This window comes from Poeciliopsis prolifica, unplaced genomic scaffold, assembly GCF_027474105.1.
Source record: "Poeciliopsis prolifica strain line A6 unplaced genomic scaffold, Auburn_PproV2 SCAFFOLD007, whole genome shotgun sequence".
NCBI lineage: Eukaryota > Metazoa > Chordata > Actinopteri > Cyprinodontiformes > Poeciliidae > Poeciliopsis > Poeciliopsis prolifica.
Window position 1 is genome coordinate 1122301 of NW_026562382.1, and position 22999 is coordinate 1145299.

Consider the following 22999-nt stretch of genomic DNA (forward strand, 5'->3'; position numbering starts at 1 on the left):
AGGTTGTTACAGAAGTTTCGCTTAGACTTGGTTTGAAAGTGACGACGAGAGAGACTCTACTCACTTATGTCGTGTAAACGGGCCTCCGAATCACAACAAAAACGTCTCGGTTGAACTGTGGAGGGGTCCCGTGTGAAGGGGCCTTATAGAAGCCGGCAGTTCTCTCTGCAGAATCACTTCTGCAACAAGGTGATTGAAGCACCGCTTTGGTAGTAGGGGCTATGTCGACTGAGTTTTAGGCCTCGGGCTCTTTTTTTTGTTGTGAAGCACCTCATCACTAAGGCTTTGATCCTTGACTTGTCTGAAGAGGCAACAGAAGGCCTCTTCACCACAAGAAGGTGAAAGGCATGTCGACTCCTGACATTATGATCCGGCTCTAAGGACATGGAATGTCATTAAGTCCAACCAATCACGCAACCATTTTCTCCCAAAGAATGAAGCCCCCCCAAAAAATCATCAAAAAGCAAGAAATCCAGGAAATAGATGACTCACACTCCGGCATTTGCCTCAACAATGTAGGGGAGAAACTATCCAAGAACAAAAATGTGCTAACAACTGAATTCACAGATGAGTTCAGAGTTTCCTTCAACCAACCAGAAATGAAATTTGACAGTTTGGCTGGCAGTGGAATAAAACTGACCTTTATCTTCACTAACAACTTTGTCCTTTCTGAATCCTTAACTGGGAGACAATGTGAAACCTGCGGGCAGGGGGACATGCTATTGGCTGGCGTAAGCAAAGAAGCTAGTATTAGAAGTCGTATCTCATTTCTTTGGAGTTGATTGGCTGTACTCACAAGAGTGGAGATAAGGAAGACTGCATATGTTAGTTTATGCAGTAATGCCAAGAGTCTCACTTTATGTAGGCTATATTTAGTGTTTAAATATAATTTAACATAAAGCACGGACCCTTAAAAGAGGCGTAAAGCAATATGTTCACTTGTGGTAATTACTAACAACAAATTGAACTACATAACCCAAACACTGATGCAATCATTACAGAGATGTATGTTGAACACTTCCACATTTTGGCTACAACTCTCCCAGATAGCATGTACTGAAGATGCGTCTAGTCATTTTAAACATTTTTATATATTTAAATAGCTGTTTTCTAACTGTTCTATTAGTTGTTCCTTACTTATTACGTTTTCTATTGAAATTTGCTAATTCCTATTACTAAAAACATGTCCAAACATGTTTATTGTTAATTCCACGGGTCATCATTATTCCTGTGTTATCCTCATACCTCTTAAGTCTCTTTTTTCTGGGAAACTATTGTATCTTACCAGGTATATTTTATATTTTTGTTAAATAATGACCCCCTACGTCCGCTCCATATACAGTATGTCCTGTCAGGCACTCCTACCCTGGACAGAAATTCAACTTAATGGAGTTGTTTTGGTTTTTTTCTGTTCAAATTGTCAACCCACCACAGTGGTGGGTGCGTTGCTCCAATTTACACCCCACTTCATACTTTTACTCGCATTTGGCCAGTGGTGGGTGATAATTTCCACCCCTGCTTCAAGTACCAAAGCAATCTTGTCATGGATGAGCCAGCCGTCATGAATAATAAGTTAAGCTACTCCAGGTACTGAGCTGACAGGGAAGTCGGGTGTCCAGAAACGCATCCCAGTTTGAATCATCTCCAACCCGTCCACCTCTTACACGCCGGAGGCGCTCAGAGATGTATCAGTTACTGTGAGCCTGTTACACTACCGGTGGGAGAAAGCCAAGAGTCTGAGATGTGCAACAGTCATCAGCAGCAAGTTTAGATTAAAGTCAACAGGCAGTGAGCTTTCTGCAAATCCAATAAAGCAACAACAACAAAAACAAAGAAAAGGCGTTGAGTAAAGTATGGAGGACACGTAACTGGTTCACCAGAGAATTCCCACGTGTTTTACGAGAAAAGCTTTGATCCAGTCCAATGACGTCCGCAAAAGTCAAAATGAATTCTTAAGAAATAAAACAACTTGAAAGATAAAAAAAAAGAGCCACACCTTGTGAACCTGCAAGATCAAGTTCTAAATGAAGAATCCAAAAGACAGAAAAATGCACTGGGATTTAAGCTTGTCGTGATCAGGAATCAATCAATTAATTGCATCATGAATTAAAAATTTCCATTCTGACTAATATTTTTTGAAGGGCAATTTTTTCAGGGCAGAGGTCAGTCCATTTCATTCACGGTTCTGATTGTGTGCATGTTCTTTTTTCCTTTTCCATTTATTGTTTTTTGGTTGTTGTGTTTAATTTTGGACGCTTAAAATATCTTTCAGTTTTACAGAGTTCTAATAAACAAAATTAAAGTTCATTAGTCTTTGAGATGGTATCAAGACAACAACGTTATGGTTTATCGGAACAATAAATCATAACATTTATGTTCCAATAAACATCTGAACATAAACATAAATCGTTTCCATGTACATCATTCAGTAAAATGTGTTAATGTGGCAGGCCAAGGTGTATTTGAACTATTATGCCATCTTCATTATGTTACTCCAAGATGGTCTCAAAACAACATTATCGTAATAATTACCTGGGGCAATTTATCGTCCAGCAAAATTTAAATTGTGACAGCCCAGACCGGATTGTCTATTTAATCTTTAATCTTACAGGTGAAACAAATGTTAATTTTATATCGATTAAATCAAGATATTTGAAGGTAAAATTCAATGTGAATATTGAGTATGAATAGTTGCACCATTTTTTGTTAGAAGAGTATTTTTGTTTGCTCATCTCCGACTGTACAAGCCGTCCGTCCGTCCCTACTCATGTGCCTTTTGAGGGTTATTGCGACCGTCTTGACCAATTTTATACTATACTTCCTCTACAAGAGCATGAGTCATTTTTGCTTGAACCATGTAGCCCCAAGATAAAGCCACCGTTAGTATCTCCACTCAATATCTGCACTCTGTATTCTCTGCAGAGTAGCGGAGGAAAGAGAAAACAAATCAGGACCAGGCAGTGAACTCAAGGTTATCTGAGCCCAGGGTTGCAATGAGACCTAAAGCCCTCTTGTTACCATCCTGGCCTGTCCTTTTCTCTCTGGACAGATAAAGGCTAAACAGCCAGGCCAGCGGTGAACCCGCTGCACATTTTTCTTCATAATATCGGCATCGAGGCGGCTTGTAAAGCTTGAGTCAAGGAGGAAGGCTGGTTGCCCGTCGGCAGGAAATGCTTTTCTGTAAAAATAAATAATAATAATGATAATATAAATGAATAACTGTGTATGACCAGATCTTAAAGGACAGAGAAGCTCTCTTGGTAAACCGAGTTTCATTCCAGAGCAATACGAGTTGAGTTTGTTTACCATTTCAAGACACTGATTAAGGTTTTCCCTTAATTTTCTTAACTCTGACACGTCATTTTAAATTTCTTTCATTTACAAAACTATAATGAATGAGAAAATCTCAATCCATTATATTGTTGATAGAGAAAGTACTCCTTAATCCAATTTAAATAAATGACAAAACCAAAATTTTATTGATCCAATGTCGATATCTGTATTGGTTCTGATATCAACAGAAATTCTAGATTGGGTATCGGTGACAATGTGCCCGATACATCAGGACAGATTTATTAAGTCTAATGTTATGCTGTATAGTTTATTTTACATTATAGCTGGAATTCCTAATTCCACTTTCTAAGCTATTTAAAAAACACACTGTGACAAAACTTCTTTTATCAGTTTCAGTTTCATTATTTACTTTACATTATTCTCCTAATTGGACTGGCTGAATAATTTAAGTTTGTTTTTACATGTTTGACCAAACTTGTGAAGCTATTGGTGTATTTAGATGTGTTGTACTGGTGCAGAGTTCTCACATACATTTATAATTCAGTGTATTTATGTCCGTATTTACATATATATATATATTTTCTTCTTAGGGTTTGTTTTCTGTTAGGTTTCAAAACAATCTTTGACCTGTTATTTTTATTCTTAGGGCTTGTTTTTATATAAAGAAACTGCAAAATTAACTTGAAAAAACTTTGATATTTAAACCAATTCTATGTTGAAACACATATTGCACTAAAAATGCACAAACGGATAAAAATAGGGTTTAAAAAATATTTATCCTGTTATTTTTCTTAGGCTTAAAGTTTCTATATAGAAAATTGTAACATTACATTGGAAAAAGCCTTGCAACGAGTTTGGATATTCAATCGAATTCTACGTTGCAACACATATTGAAATGTGTTTTACAAATAGTGGGGATAACTGCAGCTCTGTCAGAATTAGTCATTGTTGCCGTTGGATCAAAAATGTATCCCTCCGTCTCGTCGTTCTACCGTTTCAAGCCCAACCCCACACACCCAATCAATATGGCCACTATCCGACAGCAGACAGGTCATTGCTCATCAGTATTGGAAGTGTGTTCTGCAACAAGTGTAACGCTTTACTCATTGCCCTCTGCCTTCGCAACCCAACCTGTGAGTAATTACCAGCAAATCTCCCCATAAGCAACAAGTAGGGGGAAAAAAACCAAAACAAAGCAAAACTCTTATAGACACATTCGGAAAGAAAACAGGACACGTTCTAGACGTGCAGCGAAACGGACAGGAAAACGAATAAATGCAGAGACACACAAAAGAACCCATCCATCTAGCATTTAGCAGCAGCTCATAAAAGCAACACAGGCGCCTGCAGCCAATTGGCGGCTGAAACATTCCAATTTGACACAAAGGCATCATGGCGCTGCATTCACACGCGGCTATAAACAGTCTGTTAAATTAGATCCAAATATACACGCAAAATCTGGAAGGTCTAGAAATAATGTGCAAAAACAAAGAGTAATAAGCAGTGAGTAATGTCCTAGGAGTAATACAATGTATTCTCAGTACTTAATTTTTACCGTATTTCGTTACTCCCCCCCCCCTTTTGTGGTAATCCTGGGGTAATTAGTAAGAAATTTTGAGGAGAAAGATGAATTTAAGACAATTTGGAACTTGGATTTAAATACTTTCTAGATGCACTGATCAATCCACACTTTTGTTAGATCTGTGGCTCTAAATGCCACAGATCTAACAAAAGTGTTTGAATTCCAATTTAACTTCAGCTCATCTGGTGCTCATTTAGACAAATATCAAGTACCAGAAAACACATTTATTCACCACATAGAACTCTGACATCTTATTAAAAGCTCTGACAAAGACGAGTTTTGCACCAAGAAATTGACTAATGACCAGGATTAGTGGGACCACCCTGACTCATGACCATCTGTTCAGAAACTCAAAAACATTGAGTGCAGCTTATACAAGTACTAACTCCTCGAACTGACAACACCCTTCGGTGAGGATTCATTTACAGAAAGATGACTCCAACTCATTTTCAGCGTCACTAAAGCGTTTAGCTATGAAATCTGCAACATCACGGAGATGTAAGGAGCTAACTGTTCAGACAGGATAAGAAAGAGAGCAAGAGTTTTATGAAAACAACAGGAAGGCCAAGTGCAAAACAGCAAAATGAACTTTGTGATTTACCCAAAACCCACTTCCACAGTTCACAGGGGCTGCTTTGTCACACAGTGTGATGTCACCTCTGCTATAAATATAATATATGAATAATTACTGGGCGCTCATTGAAAGAAAGCTAGAAAAAACGATTACACTGAAAACCGTAATGAACTAAAATTGTGGGCAACACTTTTCAGATGGAGCAAGTCATCAAAATTGTCTTACAATTAGAGAAAGAAATAGAGATACAAGAAAAAAAATAATTTTAACGTCTTTGTTATTAATTTTTTTTAGCTTAGTGTTTGTATGCTTCCATTTAAGTTAATCTCGCTTGCTCTTACACTTGAATTTCCTCAATGTGGGTCATTACAGCACATTTCCATTATTTCATCCTTTATGGACGTGTGACTCACTTGTGCAGTCATTTTGTTTTGTCGTACCTGACAGAAAGGATCATTGTAGGTTGAAATAACTTGCATTTCAAAAACAAATATAGAGAAGATACAAAACATTAGTTTTTTTACACTGTAAGCAAGGATTTGGTCCTTGCAGTGTATACAGCAGCAGCCTTGTACAATTTCTGTCTTTCTGAAAGTTTTGCTGAATGTTTTCTCGATTGGTTAACATTTTCCTGCGTTAATTTGTCCCACAGAAGAACAGAGCGTTGCATGGTTCTGAACTTCACAGCCTGGATTGGACCAGCAGAACATCATCTGCGCTGTCCACGAAGCTAATATTTGAACTGATAGCATTAGCTTATGTCAACCAGGAGGTTTCCTGCCTCACTGATGCAAACACAGGGGCTTTACTGAGCTTTAAGTTGATCTCAAACATCAGTCATGTAGCGTTAGCATTAGCACAGCTAGCATGTGTCATCCTTGTTCGGAGAGAAAATACGCCCGAACCACACGTTAGCTTTATCGGCTAACGAGGGTCACGTTTTCTCGTAGTACTCGTCATGTTAGCAAATGTAAATGGGTTAGTTTGTGTGGATTTTAACACAAATGTTTTTGAATATCATTTATATATATACATTGATTACTCTTACAACCCTAATGGCGTTACCAGCCAACTATTACCTGGTGTGACCCAACTGGAGTTATCTGACTGCAATTAGAAACATGAAACAGTGCACACACTTTTAAGAGTCTCACTTGAAATTCAAGGTCCTTCTTTTGCTTCAGCCAAGCTTGTAAATAAGCTTTATTTTTCAGTTTGAAGTGCCTTTAGATAAAAGAGTCCCGTAGAAGCCACAGTTCTTGTCATCGTTTCATCCTTTTTTTTTCGTTCTTTTTCAAAAAGTAGAAAACAAAGCTCTTCTTTCCACTTCAGGTTTTGTGATTTGTATCGTCACAAGAGCACAGCTGCAGGGGAGGATAACAGAAAACAGCATCTGAACTTCAAACCTCAGACATGAGAGGCTGTATTGGATTGACCCCTCAGTGGGAAAAGGAGCTTCGCCAGCAGCAATTTCTCATCAAACAGGAAACCTCTGGTGACAAAGACCTCGCCAGGTCACTGGAAACACAGTGGGTCTCCAGATAAAAATATTAGTCCTGTGTAACATAGTCACTGTTTAAGACAACAACTGCTCATAATAATCACTGATTGTCCATTCCAGTTGTGAATATTTGAAATGACGTAATTTGATATGCACCGTTGGACAATATTTAAAATGGTAAGTAACAACTAAAGTGATGGAAATCCTGCTGCAGGCGTTTCACGTGAACTTGTACATAAAAAAAATAAAAAATTCTGTGTGTGCAGTCATGAGTGCATCGGATTGTGACGTACAACAACGTGCCAACGGTTACGGACGGCAGAGGAAGAGAGAGGGGTTTGTGTTTGACTTACCGAAGATATTCGTGGAATGTCCTTTCTTAGCGAGGGGCTTCAGCTCGTTGTGACCCCACCCGTATTGTCTGTAGCTGTCCCAAGCGTGCTTCGTCATCTGACAGAAACAACAAGCACAAGGAAACGGGTACATTACAGAAGGTCAGGAATCACAGCTCTTCAATCCAGCAACTTGACTGGGTGTTGGTTACAGATTTATTCTATTCCAGGCCTGTCATAGTAATCAATTAAATGCATCATAAATTAAAAAGAGTGTGATCATTTCCATTCGAACAGTCGTCAAAGAGATGCTGCTCTTTAGTATTGTTGAAAAGCAAACTTTTTGAGAAACGCCCAGTACAAAGTTGTCAGTTTGCACTACCTGCCTGTTCTACCCGTCTAAGAGCCATGGAAACACCCATAAAGTAGTAGAATGCATTTTCTAGGAAATTTTACACTCGCATGATTTGCATTTTATAACCAGGTTATTTTCACTGTTGTGGCAAAAATAAGCCAAAACTACAAACTAGGTCCATTCAGAACAACACAGTTGTTTGTAAGTCATTAAAATGAAAAAGTGCTCACTAATGCACATTACAAATTCTTAATAAACGTGGAAAATGTTTAATCTTACAGGAAATAGTAGAAAGTCTAAATTGTAAAATCCATAATGAGGCAAGAAGTTGATTTATATAAAATGAGTGACGTTAAGACGAGTTCATGCTGATTTTTCAGCACATTCCTCTGCTCCCTCAATGCATCTTCTGCCATCAGGTGACCCTTACAGAACAATCAACACTTCATCCTCCACAACCTCTCTGGAGAGGCTGCAAATAATAGAAATGTGAAGGAGAAGAGGATAAAAAGAGCAAGGCCTTATGAGGTGAGCTGCCGATGAGAAGAGACGCTCCAGGGGAAACAGGAAGTGGACAACGCCGAGGAGAGAAGGGGTGGCAGGGTCTGCTGAAGCTGGACACGCCTATGAGTCGGTCACAGTTAAGTTCAGAACAGCATCACATCGTAATAATACTGCTGATTCTTTATGAGCTTTCAAGTCAAATCAAAATAGTGAACAGAAGCGGCAAAAGAATGGGAGACAAACGTTAGCGGTTAGCCTGTTACGATGAGATAAATTGTCCCAGGAACTATTGCGATAAATGATGTTATAGTTGTTTTGAGATCAAGTTCAAGTAATGTTTTGACAGTTGAATAATAATGGAAGATTTTCCCTCTCGAAGACCAGTAAACAAATACAGCAGAAGTGGACAATATTAGAAATATCCAAAAGAAAAGTCAATAACCAAAAACAATAAATACAATTAAAAAAAATTACACACAACCAAAAACATTAATAAAATAAGCTATGATATCTCTACACAAAAATGCCCCGCAAAAAACAGTCATCAAAATGGACATTTTTGAGCTCATTTTAATTCAACATGAGATTAATTACTAACAGGCTTAGTGGTTAATAATAGCTGTCTTTTATGGGACCGGTGAAAATGTCATGAAAAAAAGTAAAAAATTACTAACATTAGCTGATACCGATGTCCACATTTAGAAGAAATTTGAGATTTTAAAAACGTCATGAACAACACAGGTGGCCATTTATCTCATCACTCATCATTTATTGTGATAAATTTCTTAGGATAAGAATTTTTGATTTATCGTCATCATAATGAATTTAAAATAATTATGTTTAAGATCTCACCTTGTTGTTGGGATTGATTACTTTCTCTGTATAGTAGCTGTATTTTAAAATATGTCTGCTGTGTCCTACAGAAGCGTATTGCAAATTGAAAAATGTTTCAATCGTTTTTGTATTTGTAGAGCTATAAATGCCATGACAGTCATAGCCATAGTTACCCAATAAAAGATGTAATAAATAGTTCCTAACATTAGGCTTGAAACAATAAAAAAAAGTTTGCTGGATGATCAATTGTCCCAAATTGATCATCCAGTAATGTTTTGGGTTAACAGTAATGTTTTGAGAATATTTTGAAGTAGTGAAATGGTAACGACATAATGCAAGAACGCATTCTCATGGAGCAATACACTTTTAATGAACATTCAACCCTGGAACTGGAAGACATTTAAATATCCAAAACAAATAAGCAAGGCAGAAACATCAAGTAACACACAGAAAAGAGAGAAACAAATCATGCAAATGGAAATTATTCAACTTGTTTTAATTTATGATGTGATTAATTGACTTGTTGCCTTTTGTGACACGGCTTCCTATCGTCACTGTTATTGTTATCAATATAGTACTGAACATTATTGTGCTGAAATAAGCAAAGAAGCAAAAGAAATAACAAAATTTGTGAAGAAGAATAACGACCTGCCTTTCTCAGCTCATTCAGTGACTATATAAACACAGAGAAACTCTTGCAGTTAGAGTCATTCTGAGCTGGCAGCCATAACTAGGCCAGTAGAATCTGAACCAGCCTCCAGCGATAGCAGGAGCTGTGAAGAGTCTGACACGGCAAGCCTACGCCGAGCAGACCCTCCGCTTCCCCCCTGTTCTTGCTTTTAGCGAAGCCATCTTCCCTTCCAGGCTGCTTCTGCAGCCTGGAAGGGAAGATGGCGTATCCCCAGTCTCCTTGGGACAGGTTTGAAGCCAAGCTGCTACCAGACGAGGCCCAGGAGGAGCACCACTTTGTTCTGAGACTCTAGGCTTTTCTGTGATTATAAATCCAAAACAACACACGGCGTGACGCAGACACTTTAAAAACGCCGACTGGCTCACTCTGATGCGGCTTGATTGGCTGTGTCATCGGATTTTGATTGGCCCATATGCCAAGGACAAGCGGTACAGAGCTGAGCATTTGGCACTGTTGACAAACTGCTTATATACAGCAAGGGGACTCCAGCATACTAATTGGACATTAAGATACCATATTCTAAGATTGATTCTGACAGCCCACCCACTTGCCGTAGCTTCATCTTGGGAGCCACATGGAACAGCTGAGGGTGGGGGATTGGTTTGAGGAGGCCCAAGTCACTGGCTCGTTCTGTATTCAGAGCCAAATCTCATCAGGAAACTGGCGGCAGAGCAGACACAAAGACAGAATAACCTAGAAGTCTTAATATCAAACTTTTCCACCTTTTGGCTTGGGTTGGACCTCCAAAAACTCTCCAGCAATGTGTCACCTCATGTATTTTTGTGCAAAATCAGTAAAAAGCTATAAAAAATGATTTTTTTCTTTTGTTGTTGCTTTTTTATAATGCCAAACTTCCAGCATTAATAGGATTTCTACCTCGCAGAAAGAACATTGTAAAGCTGTTCTTTTGTGTTTCGTCAGTACAAAGTGAGGGTGTTTGTATTGACGAAACATATTTTGAGAGAGCATAACTAGGAAGTCTGAAGGGCCAAAGATTGCTCCGTTTATTTTAAAATGATTACAGAAGACTAACCAAATTTCAAACTTGCCGCAAAATACCCAATTTGGCCAAATTCTTTTCCAACTTTACACGTTATGTCATTCCCTCATCAAAGAGATACCTGAAGTGTTGTCTTGATTCTTCCATTCATGTTTAATAAATCCTTTGGCAAAACGCCTGGTCGGACCTGGCTCCGCCTTCAAGTGTGTGTTGAGGGGCCTGCGCACAGAGCGCCGTAACACGGCTCACCCTGTTGGAGACGTCTTGTTTGGTTGTGCCAAGCAAGGACAATTCAAAAGAAGCCACAACTGCAGTTGACTGAAGAGACATTAATCTTCTGAACATAAAAGGATCAAAAGGGATTGCTGAGTCAGTACTCTGCAGTGTTGACCGCCAACCAGATGATGCTGGTCAGGAACGCTTAACGAATAGAATTGTGTTGTTGGACGTCTTGTGCCGCCAACAGCTGTTGGCTTTTGAGCAGCCAAGAACAAAAGGACGAAATGTCATGTTCCAGTGTAGTAGTAGTTCAGTATTTTTGCTTTGTTCCATGTATCAGAATCAAAACACAATAATGTATATATGTTTCAAATTAAAACTAATAACTAGCCTGTTATTTTAGAAGCCATATAAAGATAGTAACCAAAAGCTTTTACACGGTTCAGGATTTGCAGATTTAATATTTTGGACAATTTTCTGTGGGATTTAAAATTTGCAAATCTATTTTTAGAGTATAACTACAATCTATAAAAAGCAGCTTGGAAATCTGAAAAACTACTTGACATTCAATTGATAGTCATTTACAAAGCACCCAATCCAGAAGTGTCAATTATTTTCCTTGGCGCCGATTGGTTGTAGCCCCAAGAGTGGAAATAAGGAAGACTTCAGATGTTAGCTTTTGTGGTAATGCTAAGATGTGTGTTTTAATGCATAATAAGGTGTATTTAGTGTTTGAACTATGAAAACGGCAGTGGTCCCCAACTCTTTCCAATATTGGGGGTCTACTGTAACTGCTGCCATTTTAAAATGCAGTGTCTTTTTTACTCAAGGTTATAACCATGAGAGCTTTTTGAAACGCCTACATTAAATATCGCGTTTGTTTCAAAGACAGGTTTCTTAAAGTTTTTCACTTCCTGCATAAATCTAATAAAGCAATGCCGGACAGCTGAGCTGACTGGCAGAAAAGTTAAAGTCCAGACGTGACCTCATGTTATTGAGGTCAGGAAGAGTGACCTCAATAACATCAACAAAGCTGATGTTCATGAAGCTGAAAGAGTAAGAAGCCACAGATATGGATGGCGCAGCACTGGATGAAAAAAAGGTAGCCCCACTTCATCTTATGAATGCATTTATCCAACTCTGAGAACATTTTGACTGTTTTTGCTGAAAATATCCTTCAGGAGTCAAACTTGCAGACTGAATTGGAGGTAAAAAATTAGCAACATAAGAAAAATTTACAGTTCAAGAACTTCATGTTTCAAGGTAACTATGAAATGAGTTCTCAATAAGTTTTCATTACACTTTATGTAATGTCGCGACGCACCAATCAATCGGCCTTGTTCTACAAACTGCACTTTTTTTTCTTGATCAACGCCAATCGGTGAGCAGTTTGCAAAACAATGAAATCTCCTAAATTTGCTTTGTTTACATTTAAAAAACACAAAAATGTAATACTGGCCTCAGAATTCCAACACACCAACAAAAACTTGATGTAGGCTACCCTGTTTTGACTTCAACATCTAGATAAAGTTCATAAAATGCTAAAGCTAATGTAAAATAACAGCATGGCGTCGCTCAGAGCACAAAGCATAGCATTAGACTGAGTAGATCTTCCCTTATGGATCGAGCACATTGTCAAAAATACTTGAATATCGGATCACTCTGGAAATCTTCACATTTTCAACATGAATGAGATCTCAGATGACTTGATGCAGAACTAGGAGGTAGTTCTATACCTAGCATAACCAGGCAAGAACTTCAACATAAGCAGTGAGCTACATAGAAATGAAGGCCAGTCTAGGCTTTTCTGCCTCTTTCCCCAAAGGAGCAGCGATGAATTAAACCCCCACGTATTCCTCTTGTGCCGCACATTCATATACTGACACTTTCATAAGGTACGGAGCATGGATAACCACGGGGCCGGGGAAAATTCATAAATCCAACCAAAAGTTGCAAACCAAGGCCGTTACTCGGGCGGTTATTAGGAGGAAGAAAAATCCATCTGACAAGCCGTTGGATGTGTGAGGAGCTGAAGAGCTGAGCTGGAGTTATGTGGCGCTCTGCGTGACCTCCAGAGTCACTGTGACTGATTTACAGCCCCCGTCCCCCTCTGCCCTCATCTTTCTCATCTCCCTCAGACTCACCCCTGGAGGCTTCCTATCTGGGCTTTAGCGGCCAGGCTCTTTCACAAGATGCACAGGGGTGGCGAGAGAGTGACATGTGAATTGCTTCTTGCAGTAAATACATTCAGAGCACTTAAGCAAAGGGTAGCAATAGACTCCCCGTGAAATTGAGGCAGTGACGGAGCCCGTGCTGGCTGTCTTCAAGCTGCTCTCAATCTGAAGGCTCAGTAAATATGAAGAAAGAAGTTTTAAAAAAAAAGATAATTCTGGAGCACATTCGCATTTCTGAACAATTTTAATCAAAAAACAAATGTGGGACCATAGAAGCACCATGATATATACCAGCTGTCCTGCTCTATTCAATTTGCTGATGGCTTTTCTAGCTGGAAACTGATTAAAGAATGAAAACTACTGGCATCATTACACAACGTTACAGGAGATCTGCCACTTCCAGGCATGACTGAGTGAATATTAAGCCAAAGACCTTATTAAAAACAGATTCTTCTTCTAAGGAGAGCTTCGTTGGAACTCTTTGAATGATGAATGAATGAGAATCTATCACCACCCTGGTTCAAAACAGCTTAAATAAATCACTGGATAAATAAAGCATTTCCTTGCTCTAGATGACAAGAAAAAGCTGTAAAAAAAAAAAAAAAAAAAAAAAAAAAAACAATACAAAAGCAGAACGCTACTAATGAAAACACTAGATAAGCGGACTGTAAGTGTGAAAAAAGCAGAACGTGGGGGTTACCAGTTTGCCGTCTTGGACCTTTAAATGTTGCCAACATTCAATCTGGAGAGGTTCATAAGGGCATTTCCAAACAATTCGAACAGTTCTACAGTGAAAAACATTGTCTTGTTGGAAACAAGTAGGATTGCTGCCAGTCTTCATAGGAGTGGATATTCTGGCAAATTTACAACATCCAACTGTGCCAACCTCAGGGAAACTGTAAATTGGAGATTAAAGTACAAGACATCTAAGAAAGCCAAACCACACATCAACTTAGAGAGCTAAATGTGATCCCATTTGAAAGGTAAAGCTTAACTGTTGACACAGGACAGGTTTCTGAAAGAAAATGCTGAGGTAAATCCATGAAAAAGAAAAGAATCAATTGCTTCATTTCCACTGAGGAACCAAAACCAATACCTGGTTGGTATTGTCTCCATTGTAAAGACGGCCGATACAACGGATCTCTACCACACCATTCCTATGCCCCCTTCATTTGTAGGTTCATAGGACAATATCACGGTACTGAGATCGTCCAACAAAGTCCATTGATTGGTGAACAGAAAAACGCCAACCAAAGGTCTTGTGTCAAGCGCAAGACCTTCCAGTGCGTCACGTTTGTCGTTGCAGTCCTATGACATAAGGGCAGATGTTTGGGTTTAACCCTGCCTGTCCAGAACACATTTACCTTGTTTCGAGGTTGAGATCCAAGTCTTAACCTGATTGAAATGCTGTTACAGAGCTATTTCCATACAGCTCTGTAACAGCTTCCAAACCTCAAGAAAATGAATCAAGCATATAAAGAACTGTGGGCCACAACTATGTGGCAGATTGATAACGGTAACCACTTCATGTTGACCTTTATGAATCTGAACAAACCAAACAGGAAAATATGCCTTATAAAATAAAAAGACAAATTGCTGATTTGAGCTTTAGAGGATTTTAAAAGCTTTACATCTATTGTTAAGTGTCTCAGTGAGAGCAGAATAGTGATTTGTCTTTTGATGGCTTTATGCTCTGCATGCAGCAACAAGAGGTCAAAACATGGAATCTGAAAACACACACACAAAAAAGCAAGCCTGAAAAGAACGATTATTATCATCATTACTACTCTGAAGGTCTCTCTCTCTCTCTCTCTCTGTCTGAGATTTCCTCCAGCAAATTAAGAACATAGTGTCTTGACAATCAATATACCCTGATAATGTCGTCCTCTGAAATCCCTGATCTATTACACCCAACAGAGAAAATGTCCACCATCAATCACAGGCTCCCAGTTCCCTGCAGTGCCTCTTTCCTCTAACGACTTATCGAAGTTGTAGAATTCAAGAGATGACTTTCTTTTCCTTGTCAAGAGAGAAAACTTTACCTTAGTTGATAAAACTGTCCGGGCATGTTGGGAAAGTTTTCCCTTCAACATTTTGAGCAAGAAGACATAATTTTCCAGCAGGTCCACATGCAGAAATGTTGACACATTTTACAGAAAACAAACCCCACACACTTAAAAAAAGGGAAAAAAAGGCATAATGCATGTTGGGATTTCACCCAAAGTAGAGAAATGCAACCAAATAGAATCATATTTTGTCCGTTTGTTTTTTAATAACAGAGAGCGAGAAGATGGCAACGTGGAGACAGAGTTGCTGTACCGAGGCAGGAGCCCAGAGGGGGAACATGCCACCGCAGGGGGACTCCGTCTTCTGCCAGATACAATGTCACTCTCTCAATCACCTTGGCTCTTATTGGTGGAGCTCATTAGGTCTGCCCTGTACTAACGACAGCCAGGACTCTCCTAGTTTTACAACCTCACAAAGGATTAAGTAGCAGCTCACCAGTGAAAGACAGCTCTTATTTCCTGATACTCTAATAAAGATCTATGGGCTCTATACAAGGCCTGAGGTGAGTCTAATACAGTGAGACTTTTAGACAAAAACATGGAGATACCTGGGAAATTCAGCTGGTGATGAAAATCACAGTTTTCATCCTAATTGGACTGACGAGCAGTTGATCTGAAATTCAAAAATCCAACTCTTTTTTTGATCAGTCAAGATCAGAAAAGAGTGCTACTGAGTACCACCGATAACACCATTTGGTGTAGAAGTAGTGACTGAAGAACACTCAAGGTTAGCTTTTGTTAGCACCAGCGACATGTTTAACGCCAAGTCAGAAGTATCAAATGTAACAAAATTATTTTTCAAGAAGGATGTGAGTTGTTCACTCTGGCTGCTACAGCAAAGTTTCACGTTCCTCGATCCTGGTCATTTTGTTTCTTCTTTGGTACTTTTAGTCATATTGTACCTACATTTTTTTTGGGGGGGAAAAGCAGCCATCCACCACGAACACCAATTCCTAATATGGATATGCCTCCTTAATTTGTGAGCAGCCCAACTTACCAGAAGCCAAAAGCAAGAAGGCAAAATAACCTAGAATCAAACTGCTCCATTTTATCATTAAGGCTTTCTGATGTTGATTGTTGTTCATCTGACCATCCATTGTCTTCCTCTTAATTAAGACCAGATTGGCTTCTTTGAGACTACTTTGGTGATGGGATACATCCATAAGGTGCAGGATCTCTACTACTGGACCTGGCCACCCAAGTCTTTGAATAACTTCTTCAGTCAGAAACTAGCATCATCTCTCCTCCAATTTGCCATTTGATGACTATGTTCATCATCCTAGTTGTACAGCAGAAATAAATATTGTTAATGTTAGATTAGTTTTATTTATCGGATTAATACCGATATGTTAAAATGAAAACATTGGCCAATACCGATGTATCGTGGATCCCTACTTTCAATTATTTTCTTATCTTTTGGTTTTGTGACAATTGACTAATGCAACAGGATGTCTCTAGATGAAACCTTTAATGGCCTCAATCAACTAATTAAAAGAACCTTGCAGTGACTAAATGTGAAGAGATCATTTTAGTATTTCCCTGGGAAAACAATGAACGATAAAAGTGTACATTTTAAGGAGCCACACAGCAAAAACTGAGTCTATGACTGAGTAAAAAGCCCAAACAACTCAAAGGGAGATTGTTAAATATGATGTGAAAAGCATAAATGAAGAGTGAATAAAAGAGCCAATGATGGATGAAAATATAGCTGCACACACACGAATAGAGCCAGTGTGGAGTAATGTTCAAGGCCGTCGGTCAAACATTGTTACGAATCCCAAACAGAAAGGAAACTGAGTGATTGACGATTGCTTGGTGTGAGGGCTGAAGGAGAGGATATGGATATCTTTCCCTGCAGATATCTCATTCTTTTATTGGAAACCACTGTGGTCTCCCCATGCACCGACACCTCTGGATAGGACCTTTCAGGCTGTGCAGAGATGGGGCCGCTTCGACCATTGATTTATCTGGACTTCACAGCCACAGTCCGTAGCTCTGCGGGAATGCGGCGCATGCTCCAGCCGCAAATCTGTAAATCTCTGCCTTTCTCGCTCTGAAGTCACAGCTGAGCGAACGGTGAGCCAAATCGACAGGCAAGTGCCAGGGAGCTCCAACAGAGCCACCCCCTCCTGATGAGCCTACCGGGATCATTTATAGATTTTTTTTTTCTCCCCCCTTTTTCCTCTTTCCTTTGCAGCGATTATGCACTGCAATTAGCCGAACTCACCCGCCAATTTTGGGAAGACTGAATAACTTCACTAAGACAGACTTAATCAGAGTGTGTCTGTAAAGGTGAAAATGCTCCATTTAAAATTTATGTTGGGAAAAGAAGACTTCCTTATTTACTAAATTTAATCAGGACTTGGCACTTCCAGAAGCACATAAACATAAAACAATAAAGCACTGCAAATTGAAGAGAAGCCCTGATTCCTCAAAGGAATTGTTCCTATCACATCTTTTTATCCATATGTAAGGTTTCTCATAAAACAGCTCTGCCATATAGCTGCACAAACAAGATCCTCTCCTAGCTGCCTCTGACCGTTCATAAATTACTAATCGACTTGGTCAAGTGCGAAGAGCTACGCTTAAAATTTATTCAGAAGTGAAATCAGAAGCACAAACATGGAAGAGACCATTTACAGGAGCAGTATTATGCGTTTTCCAGGCACGTAGAGTCATTTTGTAGCACAATCAAATAACTATGTTACCATCAGTTGTTGTAAATATGCTGTACATATCAAATATGACTTAAAAGAAAAATGACTTTATGATTTAGTTCTTTGAAATTGGGAATCTGTCTCTTTAAAAACTGCTCCGAAACTCCGCCTTCAGGGAGTCATCACAACAGCACGCTTCTATTAACCTTTTAACAATATTTTTACCAGCTCAATATAACTTGAATGAGCTCATCCGATGTTCTACTGGATGTTTGCCAAGGTGGGGGTAGGTCCGCTAAGGTGTTTTCAGTTGCCATGGAGTTTAACGAATTTCTCCAACAGGAATGAAAGAATCAAGGAAACATTGCAGGTGTGGTTTTGATGAGGAAATAACATTAAATGGTTTTGATGAGGAAATGACGTGTAAAGTAGGGCTGTTGTGAATGAATATTTCTGTAAAGCTACACTTACACTGTGGCCATCAACTAGTCAGCTGCTCGCCTGTATTAATACTCCTGTATTACTACTGCCCCTTTAAGAAGAACTAAATAAGAAAAAAATTGCAGACATGTCTGATTTATTCACAAATTTTAGCATGGAATGCAACTCCTAATCATTTGTGGAGAAGGCGCTTCCTTAAAAATCACAAAATAAGCACTATACATTCATTGAGGCAAGCTGTGCTTTCGGATGGCCATTCTTGTTGTTTGCACAGCACACCTGCAATCTGTGTTTCCAACCAATCAGACAGCCCCTAAAGTGAATCCAATTGCTGCACACCTGCAAGGCTGGGAAGCTCTGCTTTCTGACACAGCTGCTCGAAAAAGCCGGGGGAGGCAAAAAAAGAAAAAAACAGTTTGCTGCCATAAAGCATTTCGTCACGATAACTACGATGCAAGCAGCCTGCAAAGTGGCAGTGACAATCAGAAGCTAAATAAGTCTCCATCACCGCAAAGTAGAAGAAAAATGAAAACTTTTAGCAGGCTGTCCATAAACGCAAAAGGTTTTATAGACGGATGATCAGATCACTGCTGCTGTAAACGGTTCTTTTTTTTTTTCCTTCTTCATTTTTTCACCATTTCAATGTTTCTGGAGCTGTTGGAGCCGTTTGGTCTCCCACGACACCGACCAGGAGATATATGGTGATGGCCGGGCCCCACAGAGAGATGGACTCCAGCTGCTTCCTGAAGGGGAGCGGTGGCATGTGGGGGGCGTTTAGCCTTCCTGCATTTGGCCGAGTCCTTTAAACATGTGGGCTCCAGGGTGGTCTCCATGGATACAGCTCGTTTGCTCAGCACATTAGCGGATGCGCAACTGGACTGAGATCTGGGGTCATTTGGAGGCCAAATGTGCTTCATTGTACTGCCAAGAGAGAGTAACGTGATTCTTACTTTTGTTGTGTTTGTGTTGTCTGTGTTGTGGTGAACTTTTGCGCAATGTGGCTTTTATAGTTTTTCATTTTGTAAATTGATATGCTCATTTTAGTTAAAAAAACAAACTTTTATTTATTATTATCATTATTATCTTTTCTTGGAAGGATCTTGTAAAGCTGTATTACAATGTGATGTGTTTTTCTATTGATCATACTTTGAGGGACTACAGATGAAAGCTCGCCTTTAAGGCTAACTCTGGCAAATTATGTGATGTGCGTGGTCCATTTTGAAACAAGCAGGCCTTTAATAGTGCTTAGGTATGTCTACCAGATTCATTTTGTTCCCGTGGTGCATGCTGATCAGATGTGAATCCCAGGTAATTTATGCACACAGCTCACCGTCTGGGGGGAAGTAGAAGAAAAAGGAGCTTCATCAGACAAGGTGACCTTGTTCCATCGCTGCTTTAGCAAGTGTTCTGGTCCAGTTTCTACTACAAATAACTGAAATAAGAGTAGGCCTGGAAGACATGTTTGAAAAACATATCACAATATCAGGTTTTCATGCGAGTCGATAGATAATTATTGTTTTTAGTTTGTTTTAAGTTTCTAATATAATGCCAAACTGGTGGAGTCAACTTTCCCGTTTCATCCACATTTTCTTCTCGAGATGTTCTGGCCATCTTCTCCTTTCACTCCACGCCACTTATTCATTTTTAAGCAGCTATGAGAAAACTGGTTGTTGCTAGAAAACCAAAGAGTGAGTTAGTTGATGCCACTCAAAAGTATTTAAATAGCTGTGAGAAGCTGAGCAGCTAATCTTTCTCCTCTGCCTACGTCCCCCAGAATGCTGTGAGGTTCTGGACCGGAGTTCGAGGAAATTATTGAATATCACATCAGATGTATTACATGTTTATCGTGTGTTCACCACAAAACATATTGTTAGATTCATTAGCCAGACTTAAATAAGATCAAATCAACTCACAAGTAACTTTTAAGCAAAATACATGATGAGTTTGTTTTAAGTCAGTAAGTCGTCAATATTGATAAAAAAGTTGTTGTTCAACTGGCAGATTATTTCACTTATAACATGAGAAAAAATGCCTTGTTATAAGTGAAATGATCTGCCAGCAGAACAACTTTTTCATCAATACAAATTTTTTTTTTTACTCAAAAACAAGCCTCTACATTTTGCTGAAAAGTTACTTATGAGCTGCTACTCTTGAAATAAAGGAAAAACTCTGATATTTGCACTAGAAACTAGATCTTCTATTCGTGCAGTGATGGTTCAATAGACCAGCTCTGATTCTCGCGCCAATTGCAAACACTTTATGTGGTGATCAGTGTTGCCAGATTGGGCTGCTTTTGAACACATTTGGCTGGAAAAGAAAAACAGCTTTGGGTGGGCTGTTAAAATTCGGGCTGCTTTTCGCAACAATCAGTGGGACTTTAGAAAATATTCAGAGGAAAATGCTTTTGAAATAGTTATGTGGCAGAAAAGCACAAAACATGATGTTCCCAAAGCAGCATCGTGAATCAAAGGGACATAGTGCCACGAAACAAACACAATTCTTACTGTGTTCATAGAATCAAGTCCTTCACCACTCCAATGGTATCTGGTTCTGGTCAGGATATAGCAAAGACCAACCAAAAATTGTCAAAAGCCTACAACTGCAGTTGATGACAAATAAAGAGCTAAAGTTATTCACTCAACCTGTGAGTGGTCATAATGTTATGCCTGTTCATATATCCAGTGTACATTTTCAAATAAAACCTCATTTTAGAAATTCCCAATTAAGCGAAAATGTAACAGCAACATGCAAATTTATATATTTTTCTTTTAAGCTCTGAGCCAACAATATTTCATAATGCGACAGGTCAATAGAGCTGGGTGCGTCAATAATTACATTTATTCCACTGCAGATTTTTTCCCCGTCCAAACAAGCTTTCTTTATTCTTAGGCAGAAACCTCAGTCACACTGGAAACAGAACACACAAGAAAGCAGACGTTGACTCACTAAAAATCAGAAAAGAGGATTTTTGTTTCCCCTCTCTTCTGAACGGTCAATGAAATATGCATTTTGAAAGGCATCAAAGCAAAATTATGAAGCAAAAAGGGTCAAGAATCAACAGCAGGAGTATTCAGGTGGATGTGACTAATCTCCCACGTGGTGCACGACCAGTTGGACAAGACATTACCATTTACAGTTTGCATTAGCAAATGGCAATGGCAAAGATAGAGCCCATCACCAACCAAAGCACTGATAAAACCAAGGACATCTCATGTCTAAAAGAATATTGCGTATTCCGTCATAAACGGTCATTGTTTATGAGGTGAACTGAGTTGACGACGTCGTTACATACTTAAAGAGCCAAGCAATGGCTCAATTTAGGTTTGCTTTTTAATTTTTAAATGATCGAGTCAACACGTTTTATTTCTCAGCTTTTTTCTCAGTTGAAACTTGAGATTTCAAAGTGGTGTTTTAAAGTTTTTGTATTTAAGCCTTAAAATCTTAAAAAATAACAGAATTGTGTTATTTAGCTTTTTCTCTTTCATATATGTAATTTACTAGCTTGAGTAGCTACTACAACAGATCTCATCGACATTTCAGTTTACTCGTTGAATCGCTGCAAATCCTATTATTCCAACAGCCAACAATATTATCAAATGTTTATATATATATATATATATATATATATATATATATATATATATATATATATATATATATATATATAAAATGTCTCACAGGAGAGCGGAAGAAGACAGTGGTTGATATTTAGACATCTGTTAAGGTAGATAAGATTGTTGAATAATATCGGCTTCACAAAAACCGATGCTGATAAATTGGTCAGCTGCTGAACCCTACCGGATTGTACTATGGAATCCCACTATGTGCATTGAAAACATCTATGCGCATTACTAAAAAGGAAGGATCCCCTCCATGGAAGTGATTTACTGCTTTCTATCTGGATGCAACGCTGACGAGCTCATCGATGCTGGATCATCTCTCAGAACTTGATCAACGTGCGAAACAAAGAGCAGCCTGCAACCTGGATAGGAAACGGGAGAGGCTCCCATATTCCACTCACATAGACTCTTCTGCTGCGTGTTATGAGGTTTTCACCTTGGATTTTGCCAGGCAATCGGGAAAGGATGGAGAGAGGAAGGGGGGGATGATTCTGCTGTGCTGTTGCCCATACAGCTGCCTCATTCTTTCTCATTTGGGGGTGTACGGCATTCTCTCTGCATGGCAATTATGAAAGGGAACAAAAGAGGCTTTTAGAGACAAAGGCGGTTTCTGGAGAGGAGAGGGCCCACTACTCGGCACAGCAAGCGTACTGACTCCGAGTGCCGTTTCATGAGACACGACACGAGGCAATTATGCGAGGAAACTTAGAGAGAGAGAAAGAAGGGAAAGGAAAGAGGAGAGAGATACGCTGGGGCTGGCATCGCATCTAAAGAGAGCAGCACCAGATAGCACCATCTGCATTCTGCACATGCACTGTCTGTCTGGCCCGCTGCTGCCTTCGCCAGGAGCTGACTCGGACAGGGCAGCAGGCGACGGGGGGAATTCAAGCATGCGACGTACAGTCGGATGCACTCTGGCTCTGTGGGTCGCAGGTTTGGGGCTGAACCGCACCGCATGACTCTGGAAGCAACGTTCATTAGATGCCCGTCCATCCCAGAGTGGAGATTCAGTGGAAGAGAGGATTTAAGAGAGGATAAGATCTGACTTTTTTAAATCATTCATCTGAGAGAAATAAATGGAAAAAAAATACAAATTCAATAAAAGTGGAAATAAGACAAAATATGTTAATCGCTTTGAATGACTTAAAACTAGAG

At 39.3% G+C, this 22999-nt stretch overlaps 1 protein-coding gene across 3 annotated transcripts in view; it reads right to left on the reverse strand.

Annotated features, from left to right (window-relative positions):
* The window catches only part of man1a2 (mannosidase, alpha, class 1A, member 2), a 109413-nt gene that overhangs the window by 61847 nt on the left and 24567 nt on the right, over positions 1-22999 (reverse strand). For all 3 annotated transcript variants that reach the window (XM_055031718.1, XM_055031717.1, XM_055031719.1), the window contains exon 4: positions 7305-7401. In XM_055031718.1, coding sequence (XP_054887693.1) covers positions 7305-7401 — 97 coding nt within the window. The remainder of the gene's footprint in view (positions 1-7304; positions 7402-22999) is intronic.